Genomic DNA, 13,028 nt, shown 5'->3' with positions numbered 1-13,028 from the left:
GTTGAGTTTTGAATCCCCACAAGAGCAAATAGTGTCTAAATTGAGATGGATAAAAGGTTTTTTTCTGGCTTTTTTTTTTTTTTAAATTAGGATGAAACTTTCAAAAACAATGTTTAAATGTTGTTTAAACATCATGTTAATGTTCAAAGTTGGGGGCAGGGGGAATGAAAACATAGAAACTGAAGTAATAGTCCCAAATTTTAGAGCCTTGAAAGCCTCATTTTTTTTTTTCTGAGATAAATTAAGCATCTGATTCTTTTTGAATCCCTACTGTGTCTAAAGTCCACTTTTTTTTCTCTTTATAACTGTGAATGTCTGAGAGTCACTGACATTGCAAAATCTTCTTAGTCATTTCCAGTACTCTTCCTTTTGCTGCTAAACTTAGAAGTACAACTTTTAAAGAACATTAGAAGTCCCTACAACAGCTAAAGAGGCTTAAGGGAATTTTATTTTTTCATGTTGCATTCTTCATTCAGTTGACTTCATTAGGAAATTGATTTTCCCACAGAAAGGAGCAGAAGCTTTTAAGTAAAATCTTCTTTGATTCCTTCGGTGCTCCTTCTAGGTCTATCAGGATATGGAACCTTTTTGAAAGTACATTTAGACATGCATTGTGTACAGTCCAAAAATAGTGAAGGAAATTTATTTTACTCCATCTCAGTATACATGAATCCTTAACTTTGTGGTGTATTAAATGCTACAAATTTATGTCCAAATCCCAGTAACAGTAAGATGAGTGAGTTCCTTCACCGACAAATATTTTCCTGACTTGTAGCAGAAAAAAAAGTTGATTTATCCGGAGGGAAAGCATACTGGAAAAAAAGCCAAACATACTCAAGTTTGTGTCTGTTTCTGTTATTTGGTATGTTTCATTTTCTAATTTAGATTGATGACATCGTTTTACTTGTTGCTGTTCTAAGTAGTTGTATGAAAACCATTAAACCTAAATGAAAGAAAGAAACTGTGTTTTATAGTACTTGCTGGAAAATAAATAAATAACAGCTATTTCAAATCTGATTACAGGATCTAAAGCCTGGAAACTTGGCAGTAAATGAAGACTGTGAATTGAAGGTAGGATACGTGTATTTGGAAAAACAGTCAGATATATTAGAAACACACCACAGAAGACAACCAGTGCAACATCTGCAGAGGTGCTGGCTGGTTTCCGCGCTGGGCCAGGCTTGCAGCCCGCAGGCTCTGAGGAGTCAGGGAGAAATAGGAGAAGACAGGAATATGAAAGGGAAGAGGATCCAGATGAGCAGTGGTAACAGCCTTGAAAAAAATTACAAGAGGCTGCTCCTTATAAGTATTTTACCATTTGTCTTACTGCAGTCGCCGCAAGATTAATTAAATATTTATTTGAGGAATAAAGCCCTGAATAGTGAGTGTCAGTTCACCTCCTATTTGTATGTCCTCAGCTGACATAAATGTGTATTTCATATGAATGGCAGAGGCGATGTTTAATTCCTGAGATTGTTCTAGAGCCAAGCACAAGAAGTGGCTGCACCTCCAGCTGGAAACATTGCCCAGGATGTCCCAGCTGAAAATGTCCAGGCAGACAGGATGCTCTGGGGAGCTGGTGCCCAGTGCTACCAGGGTGGAGATGGGAGTTGACTCCAAGATATAAGGGAGGATTTCTGGTGAGGAGGTTGTTATGTTCATGGCACCACTACAGCAGTTGCTGATGTGGGTCCCTCCAGCTGGGTGAGGAGCAATGTAAGAACTGAAACTGTTCCTGTGGGTTTTTTGTTGGTGGAGCAGTCTGTGCCACAGGTGTGTGCCCACACCGAGTGCACGTGTGTGACAGTAACACTCACCCTTTTCCTGTGTGGTGTGTATGTTGCAATGAATACTGGTATATTTGTATGCAGGCACTCAGCTAAAAATAGTTTTAAAGAAAAAAATCATGTCATGGTTACAGTCCAATATGAACTGTAATGGAGAACTGGTTTTATGATATGTTTTATTCACTTCAGAGGGGCATGAGAGACATCACATACTGCTCACCACGAACGAGAACTTCTTATTTCTTTGAAAGTGATTCTTCTGCACTGTTACAACTAACAGTAGCATCAATTGCATGTAGACTACAGATTACTTCATAGCAGGAATATATCAGTTCTTCTTCATTTTTGCTCTTAATTGAAGGAGTGAGGTAAAAAAAAATACATTAAAGGGAGACAATTCCTAATTCAGCCTCCTGTAGTTCAGCTATTAGCAGTTCCTGCCACTACTCTGCAAGACAGGAGAACTTGATGACATTTTTTGTATTACCTGGTCGCTGTTTCTCTGCAGTGGGGCAGGTGTTGGTGTGTACCCTGACTCCTTCATCCCACCCATGGGGGCTGCCCGCCAGAGATGGGCAGGAGGGTGGTGCTCACCTACACCCCTTGCCAGGGTGGGAACTGGACTTAGCTGGCATGCACCCCTGGGAAGCAGGGCTGTAGCACCCATCGTGGAAAGTTACCTGTCTTGAAGTGTAGATGTTGCCACTTCCTTGGAAATGTTCTCGGTAGAGTCCATCTGAGGGGTCATTCTTCTCCTGCACATGTGTACACATACGCAGGCACATCGCAAGAAGAGCCAGAGGCACACAAATGTACTGCAAAGAGCAAGTTTTATTTTGGTTACCTCTCTACCAGGGGATCTCCGAGGTCACACCTAAGCTCCCAGGCAGAGGTGACACAAGCGGGGACGCAGGCGCTGGTCAGTTCGGCCCTGCTGGAAGATCACTGGGCCTGCTGAGCTCACCTGTATTTCAAGGCTTCAGGCAGGCGCAGCCTCCTGCTCCTTCTCACAACAAAGCAGGAATCTCAGACATAGTGATAAGGTGCCCAGAGTTTCTCACAGGCCTATGTTATCTAACTTAGAGATTCTACTCATCAAGCACATAAGGTCAGTAAAACAATTAGTGTGATGTATGTGCTTTTTCTACAGACAAGTGCAAGTCACTTCAGGGTATTTACATTTAACCAACCTCCTCACCGAATCTTCTGCTATATTCCCATACGCACGTTTGTCACTTCGAGCCTCCTTCTAAATCATTGGACTGAAATACTGAATCTGGCCAGTTCTGACTGCAGTTCCTTACACGTATTGGAAATCTTCCAAAGCCTGTTAGAGTGGATAATATTAGTACTTCAGAAATAATAATGCAATGTACCCTGACCTAGCAAAAACTCATCTATTTGTTTGTGTAGAATGGCTTTTTTATAAAAAAGCCCATTATTTATTACGAAGTAGAATTATGTAGTACTCAATACTGCTTATTTTAGGAATATAGTTAATTCTCTCGAGTGCAGAGGTAGTAGCCCCAGACTGCTTCGAGTCCCCAGTTAATTCTGTTATTGTATTTTAATTTTTTATCAGTTTTTAGAAGTTTGGGGTTTTTTTTCACCTGCCTTCTCTTAGCTCTAGTGGTTGGAAAGGCTAGTGAGGGTTTTTCAGTTAATTACAAAATCAAGCTACATCTTCTGTGCTGTGCTAGAGTCATGACTGGCCTATACATCCTTACAAAACAATAGTAAATTTGAATAGGGGCTTTTGTGTCCTGATATGTAAGTACATTTGGATTTTATGACCAAGGTTTCTTCCCTAAAAGAGATATAAGACTTTGTGGGAGAAGCTCAGTTATGTTGGAATTCCAGCTTTGAATAAATATAAAAACTCTACAAGCGGGAAGATACAGAACGAGACCATAGGATGTGAAGCACTCCCTTAATTAAATATAAGTTGATGCAACACTGCAAGGATGATTTTTAGCATATAACATACAAACTACATACTTGTGTGTAGTTGTTGTAATACAATTTTTTGCTCTTTGGCGACTGACCTGAATGTTCAGGGTCCTGTCATTTTAGAATTTCCCTATCTGACACAAAAATCATTGTCTCCTCCTGCTTTGTGGGTGGCCAAACAGTGAGTGAGATGGGGAAGAGAAGAGAATATAGCCAATGCAGTTGTACTTGTTTCTTTTCCCCACCCCCCCAGCTGTGCAATTACATTTTGAGATGCAGCCCAGGTCTAAGACATCTTTGCATGATACAATCACTGTATCTCCTTATTTAACACAACTTATTTTTCTGTTACCTTGGAGACTTTTAAGCTTTTAGATAAACTCTGAGGCAAATAATTCTATATCAGAGCACAATTTTTCACAATGGAAAGGAGAAAATGTGGCATTAAGCTTTAGGGTGTTTTTTTTTTTCTTGACTCTCAGAGTGAAATGATGCTGTCGCTGGTTGTACAATAAGCTCTGATAACATATGCAGAAGAAAAGCACACCTTTGCAGTTAGGAAATCCTGGTTGTCAAAAGGCAACTCTGGTCTATAAACAGAAAGCAAACTGTAGTAAGTTGAGAAGGATGCATAAAAACACCAAGGTGAGGATGTAACTGGGACCTCTCTTACACCAGAGGAGGTTGAACTGGCTTCCCCTGCCTGTGTGCCTGCGTTTGGGTGCGATGGGCAAATGTGACCCTGCTTGGAGGTGGCACCTTCAAAGTCAGTTTATTGGGTGCAGGACCAGGCAGCCAGGGATCACCCAAACCCTCTTTCCCCCGTGTCTGTGCACTCAGCATCTTCCCTTGCATCAGCTCCAGCAGCGGTGAGGCTGTAGGCAAGTTGGAACAGTTCTTTGAATTGGTAATTAATTAATAAGCAATCAGTTTTACTTTTCACAATGAGCTTTCTGGCCACCTTGTTTGATGCTCTCAACTGTTACACAGGAATCAGAAATGTGATAGTGAAGGGTGCCTGAGGGGAAACCACTGCCCTTTCTGTGGTCTCTAAGTTATTTTTGTTACAGTTATTGAAGCAAGTTAGGAAGATTAAGTTTGCTGAGTGGAAAGGGAGCTTATCCTTGAGGAGCTTAGGGAAATGTGGTCTCTATTTCATAATTCCTGCATTACAAAAAGGATTTTAAAATGTGCTCTGGGAATTGCTTTGGAAGTTCAAGCTGAAAAGTTGAAGGTGGGAGTATGAGAATAATAGTTTCATGTCAAGTTTGTTGTTGAAGTGGTACCATGTTAATACTAAGTGCTAACAGGATATGCTTGTTCCTGAACTTAATGAATATGTTAATAAATATGTTAATAAAAATCCTGAAGTTAATACATAAGGCACAAAAATTCTCCCTGTTGTTTTCTGCTTTCCATAAATACACACCCAAATTATATTTTAGCTGTATCCAACTCCCAAGTGTCACAAACCTTAGTATGGAAAAGGTCTAAAAAGCTGTATTGGAATAGATGGTACCATATTTGGCTTATGACCTGTTACATTAAACTTCCTTTTTTTCCACCCCACCTCCTGTGTTACTGGGAAGACATAATATGTGTTGTATATGTGGAATGAATTTGAAAGCTGTGTATAAAAGCATATTTTGTTACTGCAAATACTCTAAGTCCAGTAAATGTTAAGTACCCCAATTTCTGAGGGGTAGCTTCAACTATAATTAATTGTATTTTGTTGCTAAGAATAAAAATCTCTTCCTTTGCATGCTATTCCTGTTTTTAAACTGGTAGGCATTATAATTAGCAGTTATGGGGAAGATGTGGAATAAAGATAAGTGATAACACTTTGTACTCTTGACCTATGAATGAAAATATAATTTTCCTTTCTGCTGGTGTCAGGGAATGATAGAGCTCCTAAAATATTTTAAAATGTTTAATTACAGAGAGCATTACAAAAACATCACTCCTGGTGTAATAATGCAGAGGGGCTCCTAGTAAAAACTTCTGCCCTGTCAATATGTGTGAAACCCGACACACACAGAAACTAGTGGCTGTTCATGCAAAGCTACATATTCAAGTATCTGTGGATGATGATGATTTATCTTGAATAGATTTTAGTTACATGAGACACCTACTTCTTGTTAGAAGCATGAGCTCCTCAATAAACTCTGAACTGTCATTCCAGGAGCGGAATTTCCTCGCTGTTGGCCACGTCTTTTGGCACCATCTTTTGATGGTCCATGTGAGTGGGCCGATTCTGTACAAGTTGTCAAAAGGTCATAACATTCATTGTTAATCTTGCTGCTGTACACATTGCTATATCTAAAGATAAATGTATGAGAGTCTTAGAAATAAGCTAAATTGTGCATAATCCTTCAAAAAAAATTGCACTGACCTTGTATTTCTTACAGAGTTCTATAGTTTGACACAGCAGGTCTGGAAAAACTCAGTGGGGCTAAATAATCATAATTCCCTACTCTTGTTGTGTATTTTCAGTGTGACCTAGAGGAAGCTTTCCCTTGTATGAAAACTCTTAAAGATACTTGAATGTTGTTGGAACGCACTCTTGAATAATTGTGCGATCTGGGATGTGAGAGCAATGAATACCACGTAAGAATGGTGCTGTTCTTTTAGCTGTAACAAGCTACAATACTCATTCCATGGCCAGGGAATTTTTTGCATTGAATGGGATGTGTATCTTTTTAATTAAAAATCTGAGAATTTATCATTTTCTTTACTGGTTTTACAGCTTTTTAGTGTTGCTATAGAAATATCTAACATGAGAAAAAAAATTTAAAGCTCCTTCCTACTTCTGTCTTCAATGGGAAAAAATAAGCGAATCTCTGCAAAATGCTCCAATTCTTTTATTTTCCACATTTGTAAAGCCTGTATGAGGTAAATAACTAGCTATGTGATCAGGATGTTCTTTCTGCTTCCACTACAGATTCTGGACTTTGGATTGGCGAGGCACACAGACAGTGAGATGACTGGTTATGTGGTTACAAGGTGGTACAGAGCCCCAGAGGTCATACTGAACTGGATGCATTATACGCAAACAGGTCAGCGTCTCTTCAGAAAAGTCGTAATGGAGCTGAAATGTTCACTGAATCAGGCAATACATAATCAAGTCCTTGTTTCCGAAGTGAGCAAGAAATTTGAGGTGGAAATGGCAATACAGTTATGTAAAACTTCCTTATAGATAAATTGGAGGTAATCATTTGGTGGAGCAAGAAATTTGAGGTGGAAATGACAATACAGTTATGTAAAACTTCCTTATAGATAAATTGGAGGTAATCATTTGGTGGTTGTGAGTATGAGGGCTTTTTTGTGTATTTTCTGAGAGTAACAAAGTGCCAAGGTGGTTGGAACAAAGTGATATAAATGCATACAGATGTGACAGTCTGCTCTATGTTCTTGTGTTCTGCGCTGTCATCTTCCTGCAAAGATGTGCTGCTTGTAACTGGGACAGACAGCGGGGAAAAGGCAGGAGGATGGAAATCAAGTAACATTGGGATAACTATGGGAGGTTTTGAAAGCGCTGAAAATTTACTTCCCACATGCATCTGCCTGTTACTGAGAAACTGATTCTGCATATTATCAGATTATCTCCAGTTTGCTAGTTAGAAAGGCTTGCGGTTATAGCTGTGCTGTTCCTTATACTTGTCAAGGCACTAATTTATTTTGTAACAGGCTATAAAGGTAAATTTTACACTTCCTTAAAATATGTTTTAAATTAAACTTTATGTACATTTAAATGGACAAGTATTCAGCAATTTAATGTGACTATTGGTCTTTTTTTCAGTTGACATCTGGTCTGTGGGCTGTATAATGGCTGAGATGATAACCGGAAGGCCTCTGTTCAAAGGCAATGATCGTATCCTTCAGTGAATTTATGACACTAAGGTTCTTATGTGATACAGTAGGTCTGTTCAAAAACTAGTGATCATAAATTGAAATGAATAGTAAAATGTGTTGCACCTTTCTTGTTAAGCAGTTATTTGATATCTGTGCCACTTTTGCACATCTGCAAATTAAAACTTGTATTACTAAATTTTTTTCGGTGGAGGAAGATAGGTGATCTTTGAATCACATCTCAAATCATCAGGTAAAAGGTTCTGTGATGATAGAAAAGGCATATTTTAATTTTTTTATTAATAGATTCCATAACTCCAGAACACGCACAGATTCTGCTGTAGTATATGGACTTATGTGCACATGCAAGTCCATTTCATGCTTTTTGAGACTTTTACCAAAAAATGTTATGTAAATAACACCTAGTAAAATGTTTTATATTTACAGAAAACACCTAATGCTATCATTTCCTTGCTGAGGAATTAAGAAAACAGTTAAGACTAAGCCATAATTCAACCTCAAGTGATACTTTATTTGCAGTAGTAGTTGTGATAGTTAATAGACGACAGTATTAATAGAAGACAACAAGAATTTTTTACTTGTTTTTGGTTTCCAGCTTTGTATGTTTGACAGCTCAGCCTAATCTTTTTACACTGCTTTTCCCTTGTGGAGTTCCAGTCAACAAATTGCCTATCTGCAAATATTTGTTTACAGAATAACAGCATCACAATTATTTATTTTTAGTTATGCTTGTATTTAAGTACTTACATGTAAGAATAGGACTTCATTGCATGGATCATCTTATTGTTGTTTTGTGAGCAAAAATGTAGAAAAGGAAGATGGCATTCACCAAATAAATTATTTGGGCTGTGGAAAAGTAGAATACATCAAATTATTTCAGCTGTGCAGATTTTAAGTACACATTAGTTCTTAACGAGAAAATAGTAAAATGCCTGCCAAAGAACAGCTGTTGACTAACACGGTGTTTCTAAACTAATGCTTGAGCTTTAAGGTACATAAATGAGGAAATGAATGAGTCATAATTTACGCTGTAAATGTGAGTGGAAATGTTAGTATTTTAGTCGTACTGGGTTTTGGAGATTTCAAAACTATTGGCTGAAGTTCTGCATCCTGTGTACTGAAGGAAATTGCCCTCACATAACAGTCCTGGCTGGCCCTTGAGTGTGTGAATCAGTATTACCTGTTGCCAGGGAAATGCAGCCATGGGTTCAGCTGTAGGTAGGTGAACAAGGAATTTTTGTTTTAGTGTTATGAACAGGTTATCCTGCAAGCTTGTTATGGGATTTTATTTATTTCTTTATTTTGTCAGCATTACCCAACATTGCCCTTTTCTGCTGGGGCTGATGGAATCCTGGTGTGCCAGACACTAATCAGGCTTCTAGCTTCTTATCTGCTGCTCTTACCAGAGCAGCAACGAGTCATCAAACTGTTCCCTGCAGGATTAACCTCCTGTGAATCTCGTGTTTCTTCTTTGAAACAGCTAATACTGTCAGTGGTTAATCTGTGCTGGTTTAGGACACAGAAGGGACATGCAACTCAAAATATTAACTACTAGGAGGCATTCCAATGCCTGACCCCCAGTGTCTTCAACATCTCAGCATCTGGAATTTGAGCTCAGCAAGTGGGAAGTGAGGAGCAGAGAGATTAATATCTATCCTTGAAGTTTCTCATTGTGGAGAAGAACTAACAAAGACTGGTTTCTCTGATTTTTGTCTTGTTTGTTGTACCACTTGATGTTCCCTGTGACTTTTCCTGCCTGTGTCACCTAAGTATTGCATACACCAGGCAATATGTGTTGATTGTTCAGATACTCCAATACTTTTGGACTGATTTTGACCCAAAATATAGAGGCTACCTGATGATACTAGAGCAGTTTGCAGATTATTCAATTATGTGTTCCCAAGTTACAGGACATTTTATTTCAGGTGCTTTCAGTGTCCTTGCATTTTGCAAGAAAAACAGAGAACTTTCATCTCATCTTTTATATCTTCTGTTCAGTCCTTGCATTGTGATTTTTGCTTTATTCTCCAATAGTGAAGAAACTCACAATTTTTGCAAGGTGTTTAGTTTTATGGTGAAAGATTTTGTTCCTTATTTCTGGTGTTCAGATCTGGACCAACTCACAGAAATCATGAAAATAACGGGTACACCAACTCAAGATTTTGTTCAAAAACTGCAGAGTCAAGATGTGAGTATTCTGCTTCGGCAGTTGGTTTCACATGTCTTAATCTGACTTAAGCTATGCTCGGTTCCTATACTGGCTGAGATAATATATATTGACTACTGAAATGCCCCCTGAGGGTACATCTCTGCCTTGAAATGCTTTGCACACCCAGAATAGCTACTGGATATTAAGAGTGCACAGAAAATGATCAGGACACTTGAACAATCTATATATTTAAATACTTCAAAGTTTCCAGTATGTACCATGTAAACAGCTGAGCTGATGCATTACTATCTTTATCAGAAATGTACTGAAAACATCAACCTATTCAGAGAACCCACTTGTTCTGCAGATGTCTCTGATGTCATCTTTCCTATTCTTGTGTGGATGTCCATCTAGAATCCTTAAGGCCCTACTGTAAAAAAAACTAAGATTAATCATTAGAGTAATTATACAATTTATGTATTAACGAATTACTGTATAAGGTTCATTTCTAGAGATTCCTGTAAACTATGGCATTCTTTCAAACTATACTTACATATATATTCTAATTAACATATTAAATATTTAGCACTAATAATTAAAGCTTTACATTATCATTTTTAATCACAGTTTTAAGGCTTTATGTAAAAAAAAAATCCTTTCAACAAGAAGGTGAATATAATCAGGGTTTATGACCCTCAAAAAATCCATTTGTACAATGTGCTATCAAAGCATTGTTGAATTACCTATTAAGCATATAGTTAATGTTGTTACATTGGAACGGCAGAAAAGGTCTAATTTAATATTTATGTTTCTTTTAAGGCAAAAAACTATATCAAAAGCCTCCCAAAAGTCCAGAAAAAAGATTTTGCATCCATCTTGAAGTATGCAAGTCCTTTGGGTAAGACAGTTTGTGTGGTTGTGTGTACACAACAATGTGTCTTGTGTTTGCATTGGAGGCAGCAGCAGTATCAGTCACGTGGTGGGTTCTGTGATGGTTTTTGTGCTTTTCTATCTCTTGCTTTCCCTAATTCATAACTCTGATTTTAGTGGCTGAACTTTGCTAAGTTTAGACTCTGCCAGGAATCAGATATTTCTTAGAAGAGTCAAAAAAATACTTTATGTTTTAGGCTCTGATCCAGCATCTGCTTAATGGTTTTACTGGAGCAGCTTTCTCAAGAGCCCTGGGAAATTAAATATATGTAATAATTTTTTTGTGTGTATTGTATTTGAAATATAATTCTGAAAGCGCAATCTGATCTACAGTAGAAATGCAAGCAAATAGAAAGCTGACATGTCATGGAATGATTACCTCCTGAGAAACATCTGTGCATTCCTGAGAAGCACTGGCCTGGATGTGATAGGTATGAACAGCCAGAAGAGCATACTGAGTGTGCATAACTGTGACATGACCTGAGGCAGTCAGAGCTCTGAGGTGGCTCTGCCCAAACCTTATCCATTCCCCAATGACCTAAACACTCACAAAGCCAGTTTTATTAGAATATCAATTAGGATAATTGAATCTTCTCAACTTAAAAGGTTTAAGTTTTATGTTTAGATAGAGTAGAAATAAGCATGATTAATAAGCAGCTCTTACCCTGACTGCACGGTTAGCTCACTGAACTTCTCAGCTGCGGATGAGACACATTTCCATTTGGTTTTTAGGATGTTTCTTCCTATCGCTTCTGTGCCCATCTGGCTGCTCCTTACATAGAGAACAACTGCTCATGGTCTGAGAGAGAAGGTTGGAGAGAATCCACAATGTGGCAAGCAGGAGGTGCAGCGTCCTGTCCCGCACTGCTGCCTCCTCTTCCTCTCAGCTGTTCCATCCAACCCAGGAATGTTCTTTCAGGATGGAAAAACAGAGAATAAACAAATAATTCATCACATCTGTTTACACTAGCTGATTTTGACAGTTTAACAGTGAACCTCATCCAAAATCCACTGGAGAGGAACATGCAAGATTTTCGTGAATTGTTTTGGCTGAGGTCAGAAACACACAGCAGATAAAGGCAGCACTGAGAATTCTGAGCATGGAAAACTGACTTGCCTTAGCCACCTTCAAAGCATACCTGGGCTTGGATTTGGTCACATACAGAGCATTTCTCTTTAGCTCTACACCCACCTGTTCTTTCTGCTGCTCTCCAGTTGTGATGTACCTTAGAACCAGAGCACAGTGGTGGCAGTGATGACAGACACCTGGGAAAGCCCCAAGCATGCTGGTCTTGGAGCAGAGAAGTCATGACCTGAGGTGGTGTGGCTGTATTGCATACAGAAGCAAGGGAGCATCTCTGTGTCTGGTTTTGTACACATCCCAGCTTGCTCACAACATTATTTTGTCATGCAGACGGGCCCCACTGTTTAGGGCTGTTACACAGTCCTAAAATCACTACTACATTTAAACAGTCCTAAAATTACATTCGGCCCTTTGAAGGCAACCGCCAGGCTGATTCTGGCCCCTGGTGAAAATGAGTTGGACAGCCAGGGCTATAGGATGAACACCCAATGATTCTGCTTTGCAGCTGTGTGTTTATTTAAAAGATTTCCTGGGCAACATTACTGTGTATGAGGTGAAATCAGTGGCATGGTTTGAATGCACTGTTTGTTTTCTGTTCAACAGCTGTAAACCTTTTGGAGAAGATGCTGGTACTGGATGCAGAGAAGCGAGTCACAGCAGCTGAGGCTTTGATGCATCCTTACTTTGAACCAATTCACGATCCTGAGGAAGAAACTGAAGCTGAGAAATACGATGACACCTTTGATAACATGGATCTTCCACTGGATGAGTGGAAGCGTGAGTTTAGTTTTGTGATGTTTTAAAAAATGACCAGATAGGAAGGCCATCCCGAAATAGGAGTGTTCCCCTTTACTTCCTTTGTTGTTGATGGAAGAAAGTAGACAGCGCTAAGACAGAGAAACACTATTGATAAGCCAGTGTTCCTCTTATCAAGTCTTCCTGGAATCACCTCCAAAGGTTTTCTCTGTTACTTTCTTCAGTGTGTCTGTTCTCTCATCTTCTGCAATGTAGGAAATAAACCATTTCTGTAACATGTTCCTTCCAGTGGATAGGACAGGCAAAGATTCCTCAGCTGTTGGCCCTATGGGAGTGCAACTGTTGCTGGCCTTAGATATGTTTCCTCTCCCTGAGAGAACCTGTGTCAGCAGAGGTTTAAGCCTGAATCTAGTTTTCATCCAATGTCAGAGGTTTGTGTTTTGACTTTTAAGTGAGGACTGGACTTTTGAAGTTGATGTGCTCAGTAGCTCATTCTGAGGAT

The 13,028-nt window shown here is 39.0% G+C and overlaps 1 protein-coding gene across 2 annotated transcripts in view; it reads left to right on the top strand.

The window, feature by feature from the left end:
- The window catches only part of MAPK12 (mitogen-activated protein kinase 12), a 40,094-nt gene that overhangs the window by 23,990 nt on the left and 3,076 nt on the right, over positions 1-13,028 (top strand). For both annotated transcript variants that reach the window (XR_014185208.1, XM_082063451.1), the window contains exons 6-11: positions 1,024-1,071; positions 6,679-6,793; positions 7,537-7,608; positions 9,716-9,795; positions 10,576-10,654; positions 12,374-12,547. Coding sequence is in view for 1 of the 2 variants with exons in the window: in XM_082063451.1 (XP_081919577.1) it covers positions 1,024-1,071; positions 6,679-6,793; positions 7,537-7,608; positions 9,716-9,795; positions 10,576-10,654; positions 12,374-12,547 (568 nt within the window). In the remaining variant the exon portion in view is untranslated. The remainder of the gene's footprint in view (positions 1-1,023; positions 1,072-6,678; positions 6,794-7,536; positions 7,609-9,715; positions 9,796-10,575; positions 10,655-12,373; positions 12,548-13,028) is intronic.

The sequence above is a fragment of the Streptopelia decaocto genome (assembly GCF_964273445.1).
Source record: "Streptopelia decaocto genome assembly, chromosome: 1".
In the NCBI taxonomy this organism is placed as follows: domain Eukaryota; kingdom Metazoa; phylum Chordata; class Aves; order Columbiformes; family Columbidae; genus Streptopelia; species Streptopelia decaocto.
This window is presented reverse-complemented; position numbering and strand designations above follow the sequence as displayed.